Source organism: Mytilus edulis, chromosome 14, assembly GCF_963676685.1.
Source record: "Mytilus edulis chromosome 14, xbMytEdul2.2, whole genome shotgun sequence".
Lineage (NCBI taxonomy): Eukaryota > Metazoa > Mollusca > Bivalvia > Mytilida > Mytilidae > Mytilus > Mytilus edulis.
The window spans coordinates 6,244,056-6,271,749 of record NC_092357.1 but is presented as its reverse complement, the minus strand read 5'-3'; the positions used below and the strand labels follow the sequence as shown (position 1 = coordinate 6,271,749).

The window sequence follows — 27,694 nt, the reverse complement described above, 5'->3', positions numbered from 1 at the left end:
GGAAGTTAAAATTTGTTTTCTTACCTTTTAAAAAACAACTCAAACCTTAACAGATTTTTCCATAAAAAAAATAGTAAAAAAAAGTGTTTATCAATAATTTAATTGTAAGCCTACATTGCAAAACAACAGTCAAGTTCCGTTATATTTCTACAAACTGGCTTGGAAATGTTAAAGGATGTTTAAAGCAGACTCTTATCTTCAACCTGATACTCAAGGAAAATTGTGGTTACAACTCAATTAAAGTCACTTTAAAATACTTCACTTCAGAAGACAGTACTTCTATCAATTAAGGATTTAACACAGGAATATTTTGAATTAAGTATACTACAAGTTTAAGTTTTTGAAAAATTGAAAATGGAAATGGGGAATGTGTTAAAGAGACAACAGCAAAACCAAAGAACAGAATACAGCCGAGGGCCACCAATGGGTCCAGAGGCGGATTTAGGGCAGGGGCCAGGGGACCCTGGCCCCCCCATTTTGGGAAAAAATTTGGTTGCTTATATAGGGAATCACTGAAGCGTGACTGGAGCAGGCCCCTCTTAGGAAGTCAGTGGGCCGCCACTTATGAAAATTTCTAGATCTGCCAGTGGGGTCTTCAATACACCAAGAACATCCTGCTATGAAGGCTTGCTACTGATGGCCCCTAAAATATGTGTACCACTGATAATGGACATCATACTTAACTTGGAAGTATATAAATCAAATGAACTCAAATTTTCCTCTTAATACTATCTTTATTAATGACCATAAACAAGCTTCTGTCCAAGTTTGGTAGAAATCCAGGATGTTTTAAGAAACTTATTAAATTTTTTTAAACTTTTTTGTGGACGCTGACAACAGAATGTAGGATTGCTATGTCTTGCTTTTGCGACAAAAGTTGCAGGCTCAACAAATATCTGTATCACAATGTCAAAGTCTTTTTCCTTGTTTATATCAACATTATCTCAAAATGTGAGGGATATAATTACAGCCATACATTACTATTTTGACTTCAGGATATTATATGCCTGAATTATCCACCACTTGAGATTTTCAAATTATTGAATAATATAAATGTATTACCAGACTGCGGCCATCTAATCAACTAATGGCATTGTGTACATTTTAATCTTTGGAATTTAATTTATAGGGTACAAGAATGGTGCAATTCATTTGATACCAGAACAAATTGCATTATTGTTTTTGCGCTTATAATTATTAGCAAATATGCAAGAATTATCCACTTAAAATTTTCAAAATACAAAATACTAAATTATATAATTATTTAGCAGACTCCCATCTTATCAACTAATGGCATTGTACTGAATACATTTAAATCTCTGGAATTTAAGGGGGGAAGGATTCAAGTATCATGCAATTTATATGATATTAGAACATGTAATGAGTTAACTTACATGTGGAGAAGACATTTCTGTCACATCTTCATAACCATTAGAATGCCTTGAATATTTCCTCTCTTCAAATTTGCCAGGAACACTTGTAGAACCATTAAGTTGACTGAATCCCTGCAGAGAACTGTCACCTCTCTTGTTAGGTTTTGCTGTATTACTTTGTACTTCATTAAGATCCTGGTGAGGATATCGTTTTCTTATGTTCTGTATAAAATCTAAGTATTTATCCTCCTTGTAAAGAGGGTCTGAGAATGTTTGTGAAATTCTTGGAGATGGTCCCTCAGAACTGGGTCTTGTGAAATGGTTGTCTGTAGTTAATAAACGATCATAGTCTGTGGTAATAGTAGGTTTTTGGTCCCAAGATTTCACACTCATATCAGAGCCATATTCTTTCCGTTGTTTTGGTGTACTATAAATTGACGGAGAAAAAATTAACTTTGAATTGACAGAAATTTCCCTCGGAGAAGAAATGGGTTCTGAAGATACACAATAAGGTACACTGTAATTCCTCATTAAATTTCTATGTATCGGAATATTAAGGGGAGGCAACTTCGGCTTATCATGTGACACATTCGTAGGAATAGATTGTTGCGATGCTTTTGTGGATGATACAGGAACACTATATGGAATATTGTAATTCCTTTTTAAAGTCCTTGGTCCGACAGTGGCATATGAATTAGCTGCTGCGGCTGTTGCCGTTGAAGTTTTTGTTCTATGTGGCAATGTTACGCTTGGGTACATTTCATATTTTCTATTTAGAATTGGTTTTCCAACATGATGTACAAACTGGTCCCTTGGATAAAATTCTAATCTCCTTGAGCATGTTGGATGCGATTGTCCAGAAGAAACATTACCAGGTGGTGTTTTCTTGTTAATTGTTTGGTAAAATGGTCCATTTTCATCTAGAGCACAAGTGCCTTGATGAAATAACTTAAATGGTTGTGAGCTATTCAACTGCTCTAAATTGTCCCAGTAGTAATCCTCATGTTGCCCAGCATCATTGCCCACGATATTTTCATGTTGCCTAAAATTGTTGCCCACAATATTTTCATGTTGCCTAAAATCATTGCCCACAATATTGTCTTTCTCATGTTGCCTAGAATCATGGTGCATTATGTTGTTAGTGTCAAAAGAAAATCCATGTTCACTTCCATCCGTTACATCAGGACTCCAGGTCACATGACGAAGTGGATGACCTTGACCTTTGTAAGGGTCATAAACATGTTTTCTTGCTTGTGATCCTCTATATGAATCAACACTAGAATCTGATCCCGCTGACCATGACCTTGTGTAGGCAGCTTTTCCGTTTACTGCCTTTTGTGACAAATCTTTCCGCTGAGAAGAGTCATAATTGTCGTAGTCTGCTTGGTTGGTTAAATATTCATCCATGTTTCTTTCACTAACTTCTACCCTTCTTGCGTCCAACTCATCACTTTGATTGTCATGGTTTTCGAAAGTTTGGGGATTTTCTCGTTTTGAGAAAATCTTCCAACGAAAAGAACCCTTCTTTTTTCTTGGTTTCTCATCAGTATTTCCCTGACTTGACTGGCCTCCTTTTGGAGGTTTAGTTGATACAAATTTCAGCATGGTTACAGCAACATCAATTAGTTACATAACAAAAATCTCCCTCAGAACATTATTTTCTGGAAAGTAGCCATATTTGTATGAAATAAAACACTCATGTGACTTTGATCACATTGCAGCAGACGTCAGTCCAAGAAAGAAGGGTGCCATCTCAAAATACCTGCACTGCACAACAATTACAGGTAAAACTGATCAAACTAAGATATTTTTTCACACTGGATATCGATGATTTTTTCTGCCTGATTATATTTTAAGGTAAAATACTTGACAGAAGAAGAATATAAATGAAAGTTGGCAGATTTTCAATTTTAGAGTTTTGCAGTTAACGAGAGGGAAATTACACTTATCTATCAGATGATGAACTTAACAAATGCCAAGAATAGTCAAAGGGAAGCCTCCAATTGTTAAAGCTAGAAGCAAGCACGTTTTTCTCTCTTAATGTAAACAGAAGTCGCACCAGCTCTTCAAAGGTTTACTTTTTAACGTTAATCTATTGATTAAATTAGCTATTTGATGCACAGTTAATTATACAGAGATAACCAAAGCGATTGTTCATTAATTATACTCTGTCTATCTCAGGGAAGGTTTAAATAAGTAAATCTTTCAAATTCCTGTAACACTATATATCTCAATTATATTTTGCATGTGTTGGCGCTCGTATTCTCTTTCACTTAAATGATTCAAAATACTCAAGTATTTCGGTGCTTGAAGAGCAGTTTACGTTGAAATTTTCTTAAGATACAATGTTTAAATATTTCTTTTTAATTGATAATTAGCTGCACTCAAATTTCTTCAATGTAGTCTCCAGTCTATTTATCTTATTATTTGTTAAAACTTGTAATCACTGGAATCAATGTTTAATCACTAAAATCAATGATAGGCAATTAAGTCAGCAAAAAATCAATTGTCTGCAATGGAATGTCATCAAATTGAAACAACTACCTCACAAACTGATCAAATACTTAGAAAAAAACATTCAAAACTTATTCATGTCAATATTTAAATTTTTCAATTATCCAAAAAAATAATCAAAATTTTCTCATCAATATCATTTACCAATATCCCAAAGATATTGGGATCACAAATACAAGCATTAATCAATCACGTTTGATCGATTCAAGATCCATTCATAAAAGTATTTAATCAGCTGTTTTAGAGAATTCACCAATTAATCCATACAGCTATATCCAATACAAATTTAACCGATTAAAATATCAATGATTAATCACATATATTCAATCACTGATCACAGGTGTAAACAAATCACTGATTAATCTATCCATAAACCAATATCAAACAAAATCACTGATTAATCAATCCTGATACGGAAATATCAAACATAAACTATTGATTAATCACAACCCTTACAGCAATATTGATTAAAACATCACTGATTAATCAATCCTGATATGGAAATTACACTTATCATAAATCACTGATTAATCAATCTATAAAGCAATATCAAACATAAATCACTGATTAATCACGATCCATATCAATTAAATCATCACTGATTAATTACAAAATACAAATATCAATGTCAACATATCACACTACTAAATCAAAAATGATATAAATTTCACACAAAATATAATCAGTGTGTCATAATTAGTCTATCTTTCTATCTAGGTTTTTATCTCATTTGAAACCCATATATCCCTAGGTGATGATTTATATATAATTCTAATTGACATCAAAGAGGAAGGTTTTCTGCAAGGTCGCAATTTTTGCCTGAATTTTTTTTCCATTAATCACTTGTGCATACACTGTCAAGTTTGATTTTTTCTTATTTAACCTTATCAAAATATTATATTTTCGCATGAAACTTTTTTTTCCCTATTTCGTTGGTTAAGCTTTATCAATGTATATGAATACCTTGAAATTTCATCAATCTTTCAATTTAACATTTTTTTGCACAATTTTTATCTTGAAGATTGTCAGTCACTGGTAATACTATATGACAACCAATCAAGTAATTTCAATTACTCAAATTTTCTGCAAATTCTTAAATTTCAGTAAATTTCAGAAGCACTTTTGTTTATTCTCAGTTCAAAGATCCTTTTTTATGATTCATATTTGATAAGATTCCTTTAGCAAGTTTGTAGCTGTTGCTGTATATCATACAATAGAAATACAACCTATTCCCAGTTGTGAAGCTCATAAAACTATAAACGCCATGTACATCACTAAGTAAGCAACTTGACAATTCTACATTTGGTTATTGCCTAGGGTAGACAGGCAGTCATCAATTTTTAAACTCTATAACTTTTTTTTTCAATCCAACTTCTCCTTTCTAAATTCCAATACAGATTAATATTCAAAACTAATAAGCTTCTTTGTCCATTTTCTTTTTCTTTTACTCCTTCCTTCCTTTCTGTAGTCAGTAAAACAAATACTACACTTAATGATTGCGACTAATGATAGTAACTTAGTAGAGCACTAAGTATTGAATGATGATACCTCTGTCCAGTTGATTACATTTTTGAACGTTTTTTGCACGTTTCTTTATTCTACCAGAAGCACAAACACTTCTAACATCCAATAAATTCTGTCATAAACTGTTACCTCTTCAAACAAAACTTCAGTGGAATTCGACCATGTGAAATACCTTTAGGTTTATCGTAAACTCAGACTTCAGGTTCATACAGAATAAACCAAATTTTTTCTGGAAGTTAGAGAAAGATCATAAGTTCTATCCAAAACAATGTTACTATCATTCAGAAGATATAAGCATGTATCTTTCAAAATGATCACTGGTTCTTCAATTATGTTTAGTTTTCATCATTCATTCATCATACCAAGGCCCTCAGGTCACTTAATCAGTTATAAAAAGATAGAGTTGTTTATCTAGTAAAATAGTCTTTCGAACAAAATTCTACAATGCCTTCCTTTTACTCAGGATATCGAATTAGTATTTTATGCAATGTAGGCAGAGTCAAATACTCCTCACAATTTTCTGCAGTGCCAACTTATTATCCGTCCAAATTCAGAGTCCTTTAGAAAAATAACGAACTAAGTTATCCAATATATAGTCTGTGCTCTCTCAGTCACATCTGCAAGTTAATGTATTTAAAGCAAAGTTCAAAATAATTTGTATGCTGTCCAGTTTAAAGCCTCAAGCCTTTCAATAGGTCCTTTTTGCATGGTAGACTTCATTCAACTGCCCGCCAATTTCCTGTGTACTATAAATCCATATCAATATAATGTTTATCACGTTTTCCAAAAATAGTGATATTTTTTTTTCATTCAAAAATACAAATGCGTCTCTGATTTAAATATTTCAGTTGTTAAACAAGTCAATCTATCTCAGTCAATGACAATTTCCTGTATAAAGTACATATTTAACTTCTCTTCGGCAATTTGTTCAATTTGTAGATTTTATTATTTCAAATCTGTCAAAACTACTCCAATTACTATATACATGTAGTAAAATGGACACTTACAAAACTATTAAGGTGTAAAAACCTAATTCAATAGATTACCAAACAATCAAGTAATTTACACTTTAGAGTCGATCGTAACATACAAGTAAGCTGTTGTCCTAAAACGTACCACAGCTTCTTATCACAAACAAAACCATAAACTTTCCGGCTAAATTGAGAGTACACCAGGTACAAACTACGACATTCCTCACGTTTTATAAATTACCTATTTTGTCTTTATCCATGACAATAACATGTTTTGTCGTCATATTTCTTGTTAACAACATGTAAGATATAAAATTTACTATGGCAAGGTGTATAACACGAGACTTCTAGACATACAAGTGTAATTAAAGCTGGATACAAGTAGGTAATTTGATTGATTGTACGTAGTACCTTATTTCCTTAATATCACGGTTATTAGGTTGGTATAACTTTAGACATGGTCATTGTATCCTTTTTGTGAAGTTCTAAGTGGAAATACTCATTGTATTCCTATTCCGTCCTATATTTGATAGCCTTTAGTTTGATATAGCTTTACATATAGTCCTGTAGTCTTTTCAGTGATGTTTTTACAGGCAAGGGATTTGATTAATTGTAGTCCGTTTTTCTCCTTTATATGAGCCTTTAGTTCAATATAACTTTATACAGTCCTTTATCCTTTATTCACAAGTTCTCACATATTATAACAAATCCTTGACTTCATTAACTAACATGTCTTAAACAGTGACATACATTTTGGTTGAAAAAAAAGTTTTCACTTCAAATTTTCATCACTAGAAATTTGTTTTTATGCAGATTAAATGACTTTGAAGTTCAGTTAATTTACACTTCCTCAAGATTAAACCATAAAATAATCACACGACAGAAATCTTATTCTTCCTTCAAACATACTTAATATGGACCAATCATACACCTATACATATACCATGAAGTGTCTCAAGATATTTTCATCGTAAGTATATCTATTTCTTAAACTAACAAATATCTTATTAATTACTTCTCACTTGACGAAAAAGTTATACACCACGATTATCTTATATAACTACACTTTTCCCAGATCTGTGAAATGACAGAACTAAATGTGTAGTTGTTGTCTGCTAGAAGTGTATTAAAGTCTATAAGTTACCAATTTAAAATTATCATACATTTTAATATGTTCATGATTAGTCAAGACATCACACTTCTATTTTAGACTTTTTTCCCACAGCATGTATTTAGCCACAACTTCTGACTGACTGGCAGCTGTCAAATTATACTGACAAATTTAATAAATTATTAATGATATTTCAGTCTAAGCGGTACTGTGTTCGAATTATTTCATTAAGTGTGACACGAAAATCAACTTACAATCCAATGTCTAATTCGGTCAATTATATATCTCAACTTTATCTAGAATGCTAGTTACTTCCCTTTATTGTTTTTCAAATTGACTTATCTCCCTTTACCACTTTTCCAGATGAAAATTAGAGTTCTTTCCCTTTGTTTTGTGGAGTTTTGATCACTTACACTTTGAAATGTCAATGTTTTTCACATATGTACTGTAAAATGATTGATATTTTTCTGGTTGTCTATTCTTATTCAAAGCAAATATCAATCAAATCTATTTTTCCTTTTTAAAAATTTTTCCAGGTGTTTTCTGTTAAATGTAAAACAGAAAAACAATACATCAACACATCCTTATACATTTTGTAATGCAGATATCCAGAACATGCAAACTATTGTCATTTACTGACAAATAAAAATTCCTATCCTGGAGGGTTGTCTGTTACTACAGAAAGGAAGCAGGTTTTAAATCAGAAACTCACTGAACTTGAAAAGCAAACTAAGATTTTATGATGATGTGAATACTATGCATCCACAAATTCCATATAAATAAATCCACAGAGTCCACCTTAGTTTTAAATCACTTTTTCCTTTGTTTTTCTTGTGTTTTATGATAGTTTCAAATTAAATCAACATCTCAAAGTACATTCCTGAAGTCACAAAATGTTGTAGTGAATTCCTTTTTTCAGCACAGTTTCTATTTAAATTGACTCTGAGAAATGACTAAAATCACTATTCAAAGTGATGATATTTCTATTGAATTGACTTAAATCACCATTAAAATTATAATAAAGATCAGTGGTTGGTTAAACCATACCGATTTCACTTTAAGCAGTAGCTAAAGAGAAAACAAGAAGCTTCCAGTAGATGACTAAGCAAGACTTTATCTTATCTGGTTTCGATTACATAATTCCACATCACGGAAAGGTCCACAAAATATCCACTAAAACTGTTTTTCAAATAATATTTTGTGTCAAGATTAAAACTCACAAGTCTCCATGCAGACTAACATTTGCCACACTTTAGATAAATACACAATGCAGAAGGTAAAAACTACAAAGTAACTTTATTTTGAAACAAAATACTGATTTAATCTCTAAACTTTTACCTCTATGGGTTAGAGATTATAACTAAAGTATTGTTCTGGATCAATGTAACTTTGTTTATTGAAGAAACAGTGAGCCGAAGATAGAAAACTTTTAAATGCATGGACTGACCATTAACTAATATTACGCTTAAACAGCAAGGGGAGGTCATCCTAAGAAAGGATAAAAGTTATCAACATTAACACAGCTTGGCTACGATGTAATGTTGCATCAGCTCGACATAAGGAACTGTGAGGGGTGATACTTGATGAAAGATTTAATACTAATAACATCTTTAGAGCTTAACTTTGTAATAATCCCCACAATCTGTTTATTGATACAGTATGGATGAAATCAGCCTTCTATATAGTGTAAATTAGTGAACATTAGGCCACAGGAAAGTTAATTTTCAGATTCTCATCCCTCGCCCATTTTTCTCTTAAAATTTTTATTTCAAAATCTTAAAATTTCTCACTATTCAAATGATAATTGAGACATTTATGGAACTATAAATTGATAATTTGTGCAGCTCTTACCGTATAGACCCACTAAATTGGGCCATGTGAATAAAGAAGTAAAAATTGGGCCCCAAGCATAGCTGTATATGTTTCAATACTTGGGTAGTTTAGGTATGAAATTCACATTGATTTACCCCGAGTTAACTGACAAGTAGTTAATTCATTTTGATTTGGTTTGATTCATTTGAATATCAATTGCAATTTTTAAGCATTTCAGAAGTAAACTAGATATCATTGAGATGGGAGCCATCTCTGTGGGCCCCGCTGTGAATAATGTGCATTAAAAAATTGTATCTTTACCATAGGACATGGGTTTGTCAACTGAAATCAAAGTTTTTGACCTTGACCTTTGACCTAGGAAGTTGTAAATAAATTATGACACACCCTTTGGTGTTGGTTTATAAACATGTCAAGTATAAACTTTGAAATGATAACGGTTCTCAAGATATAGAGCGGATACGATCTTTACCATAGGACATGGGGTTGTCAACTGAAACCAAAGTTTTGATAAATTATGACACACCCTTTGGTGTTGGTTTATATACATGTCAAGTATAAACTTTGAAATGATAACGGTTCTCAAGATATAGAGCGGACACGATCTTTACCATAGGACATGGGGTTGTCAATTGAAACCAAAGTTTTGACCTTGACCTTTGACCTAGGAAGTTGTACATAAATTATGACATACCCTCTGATATTGGTTTATATACATTTCAGGTATAAACTTCAAAATGATAACGGTTCTCAAGATATAGAGCGGACACAATCTTTACCATAGGATATGGGGTTGTCAACTGAAACCAAAGTTTTTGACCTTGAACTTTGCCCTAGGCAGTCGTTCATAAATTATGACACACCCTCTGGTGTTGGTTCATATACATGTCCAGTATAAACTTTGAAATCATAACGGTTCTCAAGATATAGAGCGGACACGATCTTCACTACAGGACACAGGGTTGTCAACTGAAACCAAAGTTTTTTTACCTTGACCTTTGACCTAGGAAGTTGCACATACATCATGACACGCCCTCTGGTGGTGGTTAATAAACATGTAAAGTATAAAGTATGAAATTATAATGGTTCTCTAGATATGGAGTGGACACAAAAGTGTTACGGACGGACGGACGGACGGACAGACTGATCACTATAGGGTACCCTCCTAAAGGCGGGACCCTAATAACTGCACAAATGAGCTAAATAATTATAAATACTGTGTACATTTTTTCCTCAGAGGGAGATCTCCCACTAGGATGGTTTGACAAGGTCACATATATCAAATTTGTCATTTAACCACAGTTTGCCCAAAACGAAATTTCTTATGAAAATTGATGGAGTCCAACTGCATAAAAAGTAGTCATTTTATCATGTTTAACATGAATTTTCCTGTAATATTTATTATCATACATAAACACAAATATTTACCCTTACTAAAAAATATTACATTATTTGAAGTGGATACAAGTCTTGCAGCCTCAGAAATCTGATAAAACTTAAACTTTGATCAAACATCTATATTACTCTCTGAGAAAGGATTTAAATTCAAAATATAAAGCAGTTCAACAGAGCTTGGTATTGACCTATTGAACTGACGCACACTGTATTTTATTTTCTTGATTTTAAGAATTTATAAATTTTGTGTGTTTTGGTTGTGATGTTTAGAAACAAACTTGTTTGGAAGTTTAATTTCCACAGCTTCTTATTATCATCCTTAAGGGTCCAAATACATGTTTAGGGATATTTTCAGAATTTTACATTTATTGTGTGTCAGGATATGGTATTATGAGAAATAACCTAAAATTTCAGTTTGGAATCTTTTAGACAATCCACTCCTCTTTCACCACTTGTATTTTGAATTTGCAGAGAATGCAGCTGTATACACATTTATGCAGTTTCCACTATTTAGAACCAACATTTTGTTCTATTCAAAAATGTAAAGATGTGGTATGATTGCCACCAGAGTCCAAAAGACATTGACTTAAGTTGCTATATAGTTAGCTGTACAATTGATTGATTGATAGCTGGTTGCTTCACTTACAATGACAATTATTTCATGCAATTACAGCCTTCACCAATGAGAAAAAATCAAACCAAATTATCAGCAACATGTTTTTTGATACTGTCTGTATAGTAATTCAAAATATTAACCCCTTTTCAAATCATTTTAAAATTTCATTCATATACAAGTGGGTATGTTCTTAGCATTAATTTTGAGATGTGGTCTAGGATTTACAGAAAAATCTGTCGAATCATAATTTATAAGCCAAATTAATCACCTGCTCTGATGCACAAATCAGCAGGAATTACCTCCAGGTTATAACACATAATTGCATCTTAAATTCCTAGAGATTTAATACAAATCATATGTGTTATAGTATATCTCTATTAATTCTGAATATTTCTAAATCACTACATAAAATAAATGAGGTATTTCTTCACTGTTTTCTCTACAAGCATGTTAATTGCTTATAAAACAGAAAGTTCTATAAGTAATAATACAAGTATATATTTATACAGATGTTCAAATGTTTCAGATAATTGCAATTCTTATTTTTCAGTGTAAATAGTTCAAACAGATTAAATAATTCTGTACATTTTGTTTTTGTAAGATTTTTATAAAAAACAATACAAAAAAACACATAATTATACTGCGAACTGCACAAAAACTTCACATGATAGACAATATAGTGATGTGTTGTACTGTCAGACCTAACTATGAAGATTAAAAAGCTGTTCCTGCCAAAATTATAAAGTGATTTTTCATGTCAATAGAATAGAACTGAGAACTATAAGTTTCTGGAAAAGAAACACAAAGGAACTTATTTGTTCAATTACAGTTCTAGCAAAACTCTGACATGATTAACTGTTTAATGTTTACTGGCATATTTTCTGGAATTGGCACTAATTTGATGCTAAACATTTAACAATCAATCACATCATTATTATGCTAGAGTTATCTCCCATTGGGTTTGTCTTCTAATATAGCTATACAATGATTTTTCAATATTTTCTGAGAATTATGTATAATACATAAAAATATGATCTAATATAAACAAATGATAGTTAATTTATTATTAGGATATGCATGTGCATTTTAAGTAAATTATGTGCATGTGGCGCAGTCAAGTCTAAAGCTGAATGCAGACAGACTGTAAATCATTGTGAAGTTTCAAACCCTATAACAACATGGCACTCTAATTTACTAGTCTAAAGCTTAATGCAGACAGACTGTAGATCATTGAAGTTTTAAACCCTAAATCTGCTTGGCACTCTAATTTACTAGATTATTGTTTTCTAAATCTTCTTTAAATTTCAAAACAATCAGTTTAGTTGGCACTACCTCAAGGCCAAACAACTGCACTTCAAAATCTTTCTTAAAATTTTAAAGTAGGTGCAACTCTGCAAATATTTTCAATTCTCATAAATAAATTCCAACCCCTAAAACTTTAATACGAAAAAATAACATATAAGGGGACCATAATGACTTTTAAAGAGCAGGGGCAGTTTCAGCAATTTTTAAAAGGGGGGATTCCAACACAGGATAAAGAGGGGGCCTACCCATATGTCTACATTTAAAATAAATGATTGTCGAAAAAAGGGGGGTTTCCAACTCAGTTAACAACAAATGCAAAAATGCTAACAGTTAAAAAAGTGGGTAGAAAATAGTTAACAGCTTAAATTTATCTCAGATAACAGTTAACAATACCTTGAAAAGGGCCAAAACAGGTGAACATAAAAAGGTATTGCCCCCCCCCCCCCCCCCCCCTAAAAAAATACTGGTTACAGTTTTTTCCTGACATACTTTTACATTTAAGAAGAGCATCAGCCATAAATCATACTTTATAATTCATCCCATTAACAATAAGTTTGCTAAACCCCTCATTATCATAATCACTTCATTTAGAGTTAATTGACTGCTGTTACAAGTATAACACCTGTGAAAAAATACATTTGCCACTGTATATAGCTATATTATACATTGTCAAGCAGATGCTTTTGCTAAATGTTTCCCAAAAGTTTACCACTGATTTTAATAATGGCATATGCATAAATTGATTTAAGTGGCTTAATTTTTTAAAAAATAAAGCCAAATTAAAGAATAACTTTAAGAGAAAAGCAAATAGATAAACTTCCATGGGAGATAACTCAATCAACAAAAATTGAAGTTATCTCCCCTTTTCATATTTTTTCTTCTTCAATAAACATTCTCCTTAATAAGATCATAGAAGCATGCAAATTTATATATACATGTATATATCAGTAAGTAAGATTGTCCTTCAAAGTTTACTACTTTTCTGTCCAAAAAATAACTACAAAATGTCATTATGAAATAAATAGCAAATATTTCAAAAGATTATAGAAAAGAAAAGACCACAACACCTTTAGTATTACTATTTTAAAGAAAAGATTATTTGTAGCCTCTTAAATAGGTCTTAAATAGAATCCTTTATGACAAATCAGATGCACTGAATAGCACACTTATAGTTCTAAAGTTAATCGCACTTGAAACATGAAAGCTATAACAAACATTTGCTTTCAGTTCTTACGAATAAAGCATTTTGCTTAACACATTCATTTGAAAATATTTCTTTGAAAACAGCATAAGTAGAAAATTTGTAAAATGCAAGGATCACACTTGAAAATACTTATAAGGCTGTCACCTGATAGCACATAGTGTGCTTAACAAAATAATCTCAAATTTTTACACATACCATTGTACCAATATTTAATATATGTATAGGCATTCTCACTCTAAAAAATTATAATCTGTATTTTTCATATAAAAATTAATGTATGCTATTCAATGCTGTTAAAAATGGAGTATACTATAAAAATATGGAAAATTATTTTTCCTGGTTTCAAAAAGATTTTGTCATCGGAAAACTGACATGCATATATGTTGTTCAGAAAATATCAACATCTATACCAAAATTGAAGACTGCTGATTGACTTCAGACTTATAAACATCTTGTGTATTTCATCAACACATACTAATTAAGTGGATATATTAATGAAATGTAACCTACTTAGAGCTCTGTTTAATTCTATTAACTACTGTAAATTCAGAAATTAAAACCATGTTTCCATTATAAATGCAAAGATATCTCTGGATTAAAATTGCAACTATTCATTTACATATACATGTGTACTCTATATATAACATCATGGTCATTTGAAGCCATTGTCCACTAATAGTGATTAGTTTTTGATAATACATAAAATTGAGAACGGAAATAGGGAATGTGTCACAGAGACAACAACCTGACCAAAGAGTAAAAAACAGCAGAAGGCCTCAAAAGGGATTTCAACATAGAGAAAAAAATCTAGCACCCTGAGATAGGCTTCAGCTGGCTGGCCCCTCAACAAAAATGTGTGCCTACTAGTTCAGTGAAAATGTTTGTCACACCGAAACATATACCGTATAAAATTTAAAACTAAATTAAAAAAACATACACCTTCAGCTGAAATCTGCTCTTTGGTCGTGTTGTTGTCTCGTTGGCATATTCCTTATTTCCATTCAAATTTAAAGACTAACAAAGGCCACATGCTCCTGAGTTGGTGCAGGTGCAAAAACTGCACTTAATTTGTAATCAACATTAAAGCACTTACCTGGTTCTCACATTGTCTGTGACATATATACCGACAAACTATAAATAGAAAGTTTACATCATATATTTTCAGTACTTGAATTATGTAATACATGTATAACTCAACCTAAATATATATGTTTTATAATACATTTTTTTATTCTAAATTAGTTGGTATCAGCTTTTTTCTCAATCTTTGGTTTTCTATGTTGTATTTTGTGTACTATTGTTTGTCTGGTGGTCTTTTTCACTTAAGCCATGAGGTTGTCAGTTTATTTATGACATATAGGTTTGAATATCCCTTCGGCATCTCCTACCTTTCTTCTCTCAGATCTGTACCTTGTTACTGTAGTGTTTTGAGAGTTGTTTTTTGTTTATTTTATGGATCTGATGACTTCTCAGTGGTCCCATTTCAACACAAGATTTTTATAGATTATTCTTGAGTTGTGCTGTTACACCAATGCCACTGGTTAAGGGAGGATTTGGCACCTGAACCATGCTTAACTCTATAACATCCTTTATGTGCCTGTACAAACCATGAGCCTGTAATGCAGTGGTTTTCGTTTGTTGCTATATATTTATGTTTTTCATTTATTGCTATGCACATAGATTATGCCATTTGTTGTCTCCTTTGAGATGTCATTTAGGGTCTTTTATTACTGGTTTTCGGTTGGGTTCAATATTGCTCCATCTTTGGTTATATGTCTCATGTTTTTTAATGTTGCTTCACTTTTTCTTGCACCATTGCATAGCTTTTCCTATGTATGTTTTATTTTACTCTAAAGTGACCCTAACCCCTCCCACGTCTTTCTTATCTCCTTAAAAGTTCCCATATTAATTTTAACATTTGCATACAGCATACAACTTGTACAATGTGTTGCATTTTGATGAATTATAAAATTGTGTAGTGTTGATATTCTAAAGTAATTAAATCACTTTGATGTTTACTCAAAGGTAGATTTGGCAGATAGGCATGTTAGGTATTATAAATATTTATAAAAGACATGTGCAACTTAATGGAAATTGATTGATTCAGAGCTTTTTTTTCCTGTTTTAAGAGGGGCATTGTGGGGATTTGTTTAAATTATAATTTCTACTCAATTAAGAGGGTCAAACTAGGGAATACATGAAAAATGGTAAGAAACATCCTCCTTTTTCTAGTTTCAAAATATTTTATTTGGTTGAATATGCATAATTATTAACTGAAAACTCTTTACAAATACATTCTAAGGGAAAGGTCATACTTGAGAGGTATGAAAGAGGAAGTGTTTGCTTAAATTGTCCTAGTTGTGTAAAGGGCCCCTTAAGTTTTTTTTTTTTTATGGAAAAGTAAAATGTGTTACTTTAAACATTGAGTCATACTAGAGAAAACGTAACAGTATTGTAGCAGGCTTCAAATGGTCACAAACTGGGTTTACAGTCAATGCATTCATGGCATTAGACATCCAGTAAATAAATAGTGCAACCACTAAATCCTAATTGATGACTAAATACATTGTATCTTTCTCAAGGATACGGAATTTTTTTCACCTAATTTTGGTCATTTTGTTATGACTTTTAAGTTTGTGACCTTTTTCCAATTTTTTTTTTATAAAAATAAAATTACCAGCTGATTATTACCAGCTGAAATTATTTCTGCAAAAATATAAAATTGACCCAAATCCAAATCTGTGGTTTAGGACAAATGGATTTCAGGATCGGTCATGTCTGGCATATATGACCTTTTCCAGACCCTTGATCTTCCAACATGTATACAACACTGACTATATGGTATGGGTTTTACTCATTGTTAAAGACCATACATTAACATATGGTTGCTAAATTCTATTCAACTTCATCTCTGGTCAGGAAATTGCCTCATTGGCAGTTATACCACATCTTTTTTTTTACAGTGTTGCGTTAGAAATATAATCTGATAAACATTTTTCTATCATAAATAAATTGCTCTAATCTCAAGGTGGCTTTGAGTTTCATAATGAAAATGAATTGTATTAAAATCATAAAATTTTCCAATTTCTAAACCACCAACATTTATTTTGTCCTCCAGAAAAGGACATCAACCTTGCTGACAATTTTTGAGATTTTGATGGTGTGCATATTTCTTTAAAACATTACATATTTAAAGAACAAAATCTAGCAGACAATTTTTCTAGATTTTGTTTGTGTGAGTGTTTGCCATCTTCGCTAGCCAAGGGTTACGATCCACTCCCGCTCTCTTCACCCTTGGCGGATTGAGATAAAATTTCGGAGACACAAGGTAAGGATTTTTATTGGTTGCAGTAGAAACTCGCTGCATCCAATCAAAAAGCGCCTATAAAATGATCACGTGTAGATGTAGAAAGTGTTTGTAAACAATTGCCACGTGTTTATTGCGCAAAAAGTCTTTACATCACTTAACATACGACTATATTTAGTGACAACTGGAATGTTTTAATCAACTAATAGAAGTTCCTGTGTATGTTTCATGCACAAATGCATGAATGTTGACGTATATTTTCGTTTCCGGCTTTACCAAGTGTGTAGAATCTAGACGCTACAGTGTTTTTACCTCCAAATTGAAGAGTTCAAGTGCTACCATTGGTCAAGAATAATGTATTAGAAAAGGGTTGACTTTAATCTTCCGATAGATGGCGCAACATTGATATCACAAATCTTAGCTCAATCCGCCAAGGGTGAAGAGAGCGGGAGTGGATCGTAACCCTTGGCTAGCGAAGATGAGTGTTTGCATGCAAAAAATAAAATCTATACCTTGGCAAGCACTACCCTGGCTTAATACCCTTTGTTTACAAACAAAACAAACTCGGGGTCGATGGAAATAATAATGTCGAAACTTGTGCTTAATCCTCTCTTGTTCTTCTGTCTGCAAGATAGAAAGAAAATAACAAAATTAAAAACAAACAAGTTGGAATATCAATTTTTCATGTTGCCATAAGGATTTTACCAATAGTTAATGGCCACCTATAGTACGGTTACCTATAGTTGTTAATGTCTGTGTCATTTTGGTCTCTTGTGGACAGTTGTTTCATTGGCAATCATACCACATCTTCTTTTTTATAATCAGTCACAAAAAAAAATGACAACATAACTGTATAGTTGAAAACTCACTGAAAATTCAGACTGTGACAATGAGGGGTGATAGGACCTTTATCGGGACTCCAGGATCGGGTGGTTTTAAGCTCAGGATTTCAGGATTGACCCTTTCAGGATCTGGAAATTCTTTTTTTTTGAAATTCGGGATGTTGGGATTTAAATTTATTTAAATTCGGGACCTCAGGATTTCGCGTTTTTAAGCCTGGGATTTCAAGATCAGGACCCCTCCTACCCCCCTCAATTATGAAGAAGTCCCATTCTGACACCAGATATTTTCTTACATGGCAACAATCAATCTTGCATTTAATTGTACATTTTTCAAAAATTACAAATATTTCAGAATTGACAGTACCTATTGAAAGTAGGCAAATCTTTCTCTAAAAGATAAATATAATCTTGCAGAACCTTGACCATTTGACCCCTTCAATAGTTAATAGTGACAATTTTGTAACATATAACTATAAATAAATGGTAGTGTCTAATATCAATAGAAAAAGTGAATTCGAATAGACTCAACACATTATTTCTACTATCTGTTTCAGTATAATTTAATAGAGTACTAGATAACTAGATAAAACAAACACAATGAAACAGAATAAAAACAACAACAAGATCAAAAGAACGAATTTCAATAAAGCACACAATTATTGTCAGTAAAATATATTGGAAATAGTTAAAGAGGAGCTTATTTTTTTATCAATATTGGAGAATTCAAAGAGGAATTTTTATTGAAAGCATTCAGAAAAATTATATGTGTCTGGACTTTTGATTTTTAAAGAGAAAAGTTTTGGACAGAAATGAATGACCAATGGGAGATAACTCTAAATAAATAAAATTTTGTTGGTCTTCATTGGGATTCTCAGAGTAAATAGTGGTCTTCATTGGGATTCTCAGAGTAATAGTGGTCTTCATTGGGATTCTCAGAGTAAATAGTGGTCTTCATTGGGATTCTCAGAGTAAATAGTCAACTGAAATTTCAAATAAATGTACATAACATCACCTAAGGGACGACATCAAAACTTCAATGTAGGATAAAAAATTTAATTCACATAGTTTTTTCACGGACACCCCCCCCCCCTCTTAACTGAATTTGGGTAAAATTGATTTACCAATATGGATATATGTAAAATCGATTTTGGATTAACAAAACTTGCAGCCATGTTGACCCCCCACCCCCAAACTATTTGATTTAAGTTTTTTTATCCTACATTGATTTTTTTATGTCGTCCCTAAACAGCTTGAGGATAAAGTAAAGGCCAATTAATTTACAGACTTTGGATAAAGTTAAGGCCAATTAATTTACAGACTTTGGATAAAGTAAAGGCCAATTAATTTACAGACTTTGGATAAAGTAAAGGCCAATTAAATTACAGACTTTATAATCTTTATACATCTATATTGCAATTAGCAGGAATATGAAAGATATGACACTGAGCTCTTTTTTTTTAGGACATTTGCAATTACCAGGAAAAGCCATATGTTTTTGCTACAAAGTTTTGCACTTTTTCAACACAACACTTGAGCTTTGGTGCTTAGGACTTGGGACCAACATGCTTGGTCAGTGTAAGTAAGGGTTATAGTACTAAAAGTTATTTCAAATCCAAATCCCAGGTCACAGTGAGCTAGCCATTGAAATTGTAAAAATATATAGGTTACTTAGGTTATCTGAGATCTGAGTATAGGCTTGATACATCAATGTTCCACAAAGAATGAACAAATTTTTCACTCATAGTCTACTAGTGTTTATCCCACAACCCATGAATAGTGTAATGTTAAAAACTCATCCATATTAAACTTGTAAAGGTAAACATGCAGTGTAAATTGTGTACAGGTGTATGAAAATTAACAGAGCAAACTGTCATCCTTTTTGGAGTGCATCTGTCCTTTCATGTTTCAGGTTAGACAAATTGTAAACATCCTGCACATGACTCTATGTATCAGACTTAATAATTCTGAAAGTGTAACTTATAAATCTATCTGAATACTTAATCACTTAACCTTATACAGGTATAACATCAATAGCAAACTTTCTCTATGGAGTTTTATAGTCAGGGCCATTGCAGCCATAATAGCATTTTAGAGCACGACTATTATATTCCAATTTCAACGTCCAATCAAAATATCATTTGGTGTTACAAATATCAATTTTGTACTTCAAGCATTGATTAAGGTACTACTCTGACAGTATAGGTCCTAACATTCTTTTTCTAGGTGTAAGATTCAAATTATCTCTTATACTACATGGTTATGGAGCATGTTCAGTGGCAGATCCAGAACTTTTTATATGGGGGGAAGGGGGGCTGCTCCGGTCATGCTTCAGCGATTCCCTATATAATCAACCTTTTTTTTTCCACAAAAGGGGGGGGGGCAGCCCCCCCCCCCCCCCCCCCCCAGGGCCCCAGATCTGGATCCACCTATGATGTTACCATTATGTAGATATCTAGATTCCATTTGAACCATGGATTTTTTATATAAAGAGATATTGCACTTTTATAAAATATCATAACTTCAAGTAATTTATTCTAATACATTTGTACTATACCTTGCATAGTTTGCTACACAAATCTCTACAAACCAAATTCATCCAACCAAGAACATCCATTATATAAAACACTAATGTCCCAAGTTTTTTTCCCCCTTAAAAACTCTTATTTTTAGTACTGTTACAATCACATGAATATGATAAAACTTTAATAATTTGAATTTATTCTTAACTAAATCGCATACTTCAACTTGAGGGCCTAAAATGAATGTATTTCTGTTTCGTTATTGTAACTTTTTTTTAACTAACAAAGATCATATTTGTCTTCAAGACCTCTTAAGCTGATTGTAGAAAAGAAAATCTACGGTACTAAAGCATTTTTAATTCAAATGCCCTTTGCAGACCCAACATGAATCAAACATTATAAGAACTAGCTTGAGATCCCCCATCAGTCGTTTCAATTGTACAACAATAGTCATTTTGTATACAGTAACAAATTTCTTTGTAATTGATAAATACGATTTATGAACAAAGGCTTTTTTGTGAAAAATTGAAATGAACTTTTACGATTTATTTTAATAGATGGAATTTTCACTGCAATGAAGTAATAACTTAACTTTATGTAAACTGTAGATTCATTTAATTTCGTTATGGTGGGTACCAGTTTTCAAAGAAAATTTGCGTTTTCCTGGATATTGGATTTAGCTGTTTTGCAAAGTTTGCATACAAAATTAAGCCAATAGAGAAATGTTAATTCTTTGAACATTTTAATTCGTGGTTCACCTGTACCCAAGATATCCATGAAAAATAATTGTGAATATGAAGCAGCAATAAAAATAATTCCTCAAAATCAAATGATCTTGCATTTCTGATTTTACAGTATGTAACCATCATATTATGGGTTAAGTGACTACACACAAAAATTTGCCAGATCTCATGCAAAAGAGAGTTCAATTTTGATATTATGAAGCGCGAGGCTTAACGAGCTTTTTAAATATTTAAAATTGAGCTGTTGAGAGTAGAGAAATATCTTAATACACGAGTTATAGTGGTGGAATCTGTTTCCCTATTATGATTTCATCCTTCCTTTTCAAAGATTTGAGGAAAGTTGTGTCTTTCGATTTGACGTCATCAGGTATCGATGGTCGCCTTTTTTATGATGTCACATTCAAAAGAAACCAAGAAAATTTAAGGTCACAATTACATTTTGACCAATCTTTTGCAGAGAACAGATTTTTCACTAGTGAGGAGAAATATTTTTCTCACACCAATAAAGAAATCTGAAAATAGCACTAATATTAGAGAATGTTTAATTTGTCAAAAAATCTTTTGTTCTTAGAGCACTGTGTGAAGGAAATTGTCTTAAGTTCATGCTTCTTGAGACATTAAAGTGACACATTTCAAAATGGAAAACATAACAATAAGTTTGTACAACTACAAATGAAAGTTAATGGGTTATGTCATAAACAAGCAGATCTCCTAAAGATATCAAATTCAAACTTTAAATCAAGCAACATAACTTTTGAAAACTGTATATCTCATAGAGTAATCTTGTCTATTCAAAATTATAATGGCATGCAATGGACTTTTATTAAAATCCTGATGATAGTTAATACAATGTTCTATGTTAATTCAAGTATTTTATTCTCAATTTTGATGCAGCCTATCTATTCAAATTGAGAAACTGGAAAATTAGTATCAAAAGTATCAGTATAATTATTTCTTTTTGTAACTTTTCGCAGGTTATCGTAGCATGGTGAGTGCCTTATTATAAATATGTTTTTCTCTTATTTTCGTGAATCCTTCAGTCTGCCTCATTTATTTCATGGTGACCCTGCTTTTTACAATCACTCCTTTATTGACTAAAATCATGAATGAATTGACTGCACTGTCTAAATATGGTACAACTATCACAGTTTGTCAACAAAATCATAATTACTTTTGGATAAAAGCCAATTAACGTAACTGGTTCATTTAGCATGTTAAACAAGTTAAATGGAGATTTCAAAATGATTTCAAAATCCAGCAATCATTATACTAGTCAAGTGTAAATAAGTATTTTTTCTTTGCATTTAATTCTTTTTTTTTTTACTTTCAAAATGTCACTCAAGATGATTTTCTATCCAGAATATAAACAACAACATGATAAGTTGGTCATATTTTAAACTAAACTAATTATTAGGAGATAACTGTATTGTATTTTAAGCTCTGACGGCATCAATTGGGGATTTCATGGTTGCAAATTAAGTTTACTGGCAACATGTTAGCGGAGACAGTCAACAGGTAGTTGCGACCATCAAATCCCTAATTGATGCCGTCGGAGCTTAAAATACAATATTGTTATCTCCATTCTTATGAAACTGACAAAAGACAAGGTTAAAACATATGTAATAAAAATCTGTCATATCCCGTCTGCGCTTGTGCGTATGTCCCATAGCATCAATCGTCAATTGATGTCATGTAAAAAAGTGACGTTACCCAATCAAAATGAACGTTACAAACGTTGTTGCATTATAATTTGTATTTACTGAGACCTGCTAGTCAACAATTTAAAGCTTTCTGCAGTATGGTAAGTATTTCTCAGGGATGCAATAACAAAATAAATTCACAGATTAATTGTAAACGTACTCAAGAAAGTGTTTGTTCTTCTCAAACATAAAAATAAACATATAAAAGATAATGATGATCAGACATTGTGGAACATAAAATATGCATATTACTGAAGGCAAATAGAACAATTTCAGTTAGTTTTCAACTAAGATAACTCCCAGAGTCTGTATTTACCTGGAAAACAAAGGACCTTACTCAGACACAATTCATTTAAACTCTGAGACTACAATCTTTAGTCACACCGGGCGCTGTAATTACTTTGTAGCTCAGAACTATCAAATTCTAACTATGATTTAATTTTTTGTGTTTTAACGCCATGTTTAAGCATCGCTTTAAAACTTTGAGGCAGCCAATTTTTATTGGTGGAGAAAGCTAAAGTGCCAGGAGAAAACCCAACCAAGCACATTTACCGAAAAACATCCCACTCTCGAGGTATTTTTTAAATGAAAATCTGCAAAATAATTTGGGCATACACAGTTGACTAAGCATTCTTTTTTAAGTAAAACTGGTATAACTTTTAAATACATGCTTTATATTTTTACCAACTTCTAATGAAGTTTATGTAATATTTATGCTAATGAAATCTTGTTATTTGCTATGCATGATGTTAAGTGTAGGCGAATCTTTTCAAAGTCAGCTAAGGAATATTTAAACTGTAAATTTTCTGTCTGAAGTCAGCAAATTTTCTTTATTTTATTTTATTTTAGGAACAGACAGGAAAACTTATAAATTACATCATTCATTTTAATTTGAAAACAGTCAACATTTACAAAAATTTTACTTCAAAGTCTGAATTCTTTGATCAATATAATTGCTAACTGCTGTACCATAACAGTAAATGCTTTTTAAAGTACACTCAATGTTAATAGTACTTGAGTAAATAATCGCTCTAACTGGTGGATTTTCACACTAAATGCGGGTGATTGTACACTAGGAAATCACCAATGCGTAATCGCTATCAGCCACCTTAACCCTACATTGACTGACATGCTGAGGCTAACAGTCTGCAAGCAGTGGCTGATCCAGAACATTTCATAAGGGGGGCACGCTGGCTGATCTAAGGGGGGTTCGCTACAGTCATGCTTCAGTGGTTCCTTATAATCAATCAAATTTTTCCCACATGTGCTTAGTGGAGTAGCTGTAAATCATAGGTTTAAAGTCTTGCCCCAACTGGGGTTCAAACCCACACGTCCCGCACTCAAGGGGAAAATGCTACGAGATAAGAAAGGTGGTATATTGGTGAAGGTAGCTGCAGCATCAGAAGAAAACAACTGACCTACTGTATATAGGAAGTCTTGCAATATCAATTTTAGCCTCTACAAAAATAAATTGGAAGATGTGGTCTGATTGCCTTTAATAGGTGATAACTATAACCACCAAAGACTCAATAGCATATAGAAGTTAAAAACTATAGGTCATCATGCCACCTTCAACAATGAGCAAAACCTATACCACATATTTAAAGCTAAAAAAGACCACAAAAAGACAAATGTAAAACAATTCAAACCAGAAAAATAACGGGGAAAAAAAGACCCATTGGTGGCCTTTGGCTGTTTTCAGCTTTTTGGTCATGCAGGTCAGGACAGGTTTGAGACATAAACTACTAAGACTTCTCTCTGAAAGAGACCTAAAATTTGTTATAGATTAGGAATATATGTCCATATAGCAATTACCATGCCAAGCTTGCAATATCATTTGTCCATATTCAGAAAAGGGTGAAATTGGGATCAAATGGAAAATTGTAACTTAAAGTCACCTCACAATAAAAATGCAAACATCTATATCATTTTGTCTTAGCTGGATAATATTTTTCATTTTGTCTTAGCTGGATAATATTTTCCATTTTGTCTTAGCTAGATAAAATTTTCCATTTAGTCTAGGCTGGATAATATTTTCCATTTGGTCTTAGCTGGATAATATTTTCCATTTTGTCTTAGCTGGATAATATTTTCCTATTAGTTATGTTACTACAACTCCTTATTCTATTCATGTACAAAGTTTGATGTGACCAAAGCTTCACTGTAAAATACTTTTACCCATTTCAACCTTGGAGCAGACTAATAATAACCTACACAATGGCGGATCAAGAGGGTGGTGGATCTTTGGTTCCGGGGGTTGGAACCCCCCTTTTTTTTGGCCGATCAATGCATTTGAATGGAAGCATATAGTTGGAACCCCCCCTTTACTCTGTGTTGGGAACCCCTGTTTTTAAAATGGCTGAATTCGCCACTGCCTCTAGTCATGTTAACTACTATTATTGTCATTTTGTCTCTTGTGAGGAGTTGTCTCATTGTTTTTATATTAGAGCAAACCAAATAACATCATAGGTTCTGCGACTCTCACTAACAGGTCATAACAATAATTGTTACAAGTCATACCAGAACATTAAATGACCTAAAATCTCACATAATCTTGGTTCAGAGCATCACAAAATATTTAAATGATTAAATAGGTAAAAGTATATATCTTCTTAATCGCAAATTAAATATGAGGATAGGTTTCTTTCTATACAAACTTACGATTCGGGTGGATTACAATTTAAGCTGATTATTAAAATACCGTGTTTGACTAAGTCTCTCTATGCACCCTGAAATGTTTGAGGGTCTCACGGCAAAAGTCGTTACATCATTGCTGACCCTTTAACCTCATTCTGACATCACACAAAAACACAGTATTTGTCAAGTGAACAAGGCTACAGTATATCTAAGGGTGTTGTAGATTTTAAAAATTGAAGTACTTGAAAAAAAAATTAAAACAAATTTTACCCACCCTTAACAGCAATTTGCTTCACAAAAAGGAATGTTGGCCTATATTTGATATGATAAAGCACATTCTCTAGCTTAGAATACAGAGATCTTCAAATTCTCTAGCTTAGAATACAGAGATCTTCAAATTATATAGCTCTGAATACAGAGATCTTCAAATTATATAGCTCTGAATACAGAGATCTTCAAATTATATAGCCCAACATGGTTAAGGGTGCATGCTCCTTATATATTTTAGAAAAGCAATAGTCTTAATGTTTGTTATTGTTGTAAAACTATTGTGTTGTCAGGCTATATGACATAAAACGACACCGCAGTTATTAATGTAATTTCTTGCCAACTTCCAAGAGCTTTAGTGAATATTCATAAAAATCAAATTATGAATTTGGTTGCACCAATCATTACAGGTACCAAGCTTAAGAGATCTGAAAATGGAGGCCATTTTTTAAATTGCTTATGGGACACAAATGATGCCCCACTAACATATAATGTTATAAAGGGACATAACTCTAGAACAGTAAATGTGACCTCACCTGTTTTCTAACTTGATCTGAGTTTTGAGGATTTAATGTCAGAACATCAAGTGCATAATTTTATTAACATTTGGTTGAGGCAAAATAAAGTTGGACAAGGGAAACCAGTTGCAGAACAAACAAATAGACAAGGGTTAACCTTTAATGCCCCCTCCGCTGTGGTTGGGACATGGAAAGAATTGGACGTGAGGACATATAATCTTAAGAATTGGATGTGTGGACACATAATCTTAAGAATTGAATGTGTGGACAGATAATCTTAAGAATTGGACGTGTGGACACATAATCTTAAGAATTTGGACGTGTGGACACATAATCTTATGAATTTGGACGTGTGGACACATAATCTTAAGAATTGGATGTGTGGACACATAATCTTAAGAATTGAATGTGTGGACAGATAATCTTAAGAATTGGACGTGTGGACACATAATCTTAAGAATTTGGACGTGTGGACACATAATCTTAAGAATTTGGACGTGTGGACACATAATCTTAAGAATTGGATGTGTGGACACATAATCTTAAGAATTGGACATGAGGACACATAATCTTAAGAATGGGGGTGAGGACACATAATCTTAAGAATGGGGGTGAGGACACATAATCTTTAGAATTACCAACTACTCTCCACTATTCCTCCAAATTCTGGATCACATGTTACTTATAAAGTTTCATTTTTTTGCTGATTTATTTTGTTTTAATGGGTTGTAACTGCCTCATTGATGGTATTACCTCAATTCATCATTAATTACATAGAAAGCACCTGTAAATCTTCAAATTTACAATACATTAACCTAATCCACATACTTCAAATTTTAATGTCCCAGTTCATTTTATCAATGACAAAAACCAAATTCATATAAAAACCAATTTTTTGCTCCTTAAAAATCAATAGATAAGTTTTATGTTTTTAAAAAGTAAGTAAACTTTTGACATGGCAAGGAATCAAGTAATTGAAGTTGAACAGATAAAAAATTACATACAAATGTCAACTGTTTCATACTTGGCCCTCATTATACTAAAAAAATTGGGTGAGTATTAGAGGGGGGGGGGGGGGGGGGGGGGGGTTATGAGTGGTCCTGATCCCGAAATACTGGGCTTGAAAACAGTAAATCCTGAGGTCTGAGGTTCTGAATTTAAATAAAGGAGTAGGTTCAGTTAGACCCCTTTTTGGCCCCAAAATTAAGCAGTTTTGCAAAATTGTGAAAATGTAATCTTTTAGCTATTTTTTGGAAAGTAGAATGCTTCTGCTACATAAATATGTGCTGTTTTTGACAATACAATGCACATATATCTT

The 27,694-nt window shown here is 32.4% G+C and overlaps 2 protein-coding genes across 2 annotated transcripts in view; one reads left to right on the top strand and one right to left on the bottom strand.

Annotated features, from left to right (window-relative positions):
• Positions 1-8,669, bottom strand: part of LOC139503430 (uncharacterized) — a 62,130-nt gene extending 53,461 nt beyond the window's left edge. Inside the window, exon 1 of the mRNA XM_071293210.1 lies at positions 1,395-8,669. Within this exon, the coding sequence (XP_071149311.1) occupies positions 1,395-2,978 (1,584 nt within the window). The 5' untranslated portion in view covers positions 2,979-8,669. The remainder of the gene's footprint in view (positions 1-1,394) is intronic.
• Positions 1-27,694, top strand: part of LOC139503588 (tensin-3-like) — a gene marked incomplete in the record, with an annotated part of 200,094 nt that overhangs the window by 106,306 nt on the left and 66,094 nt on the right.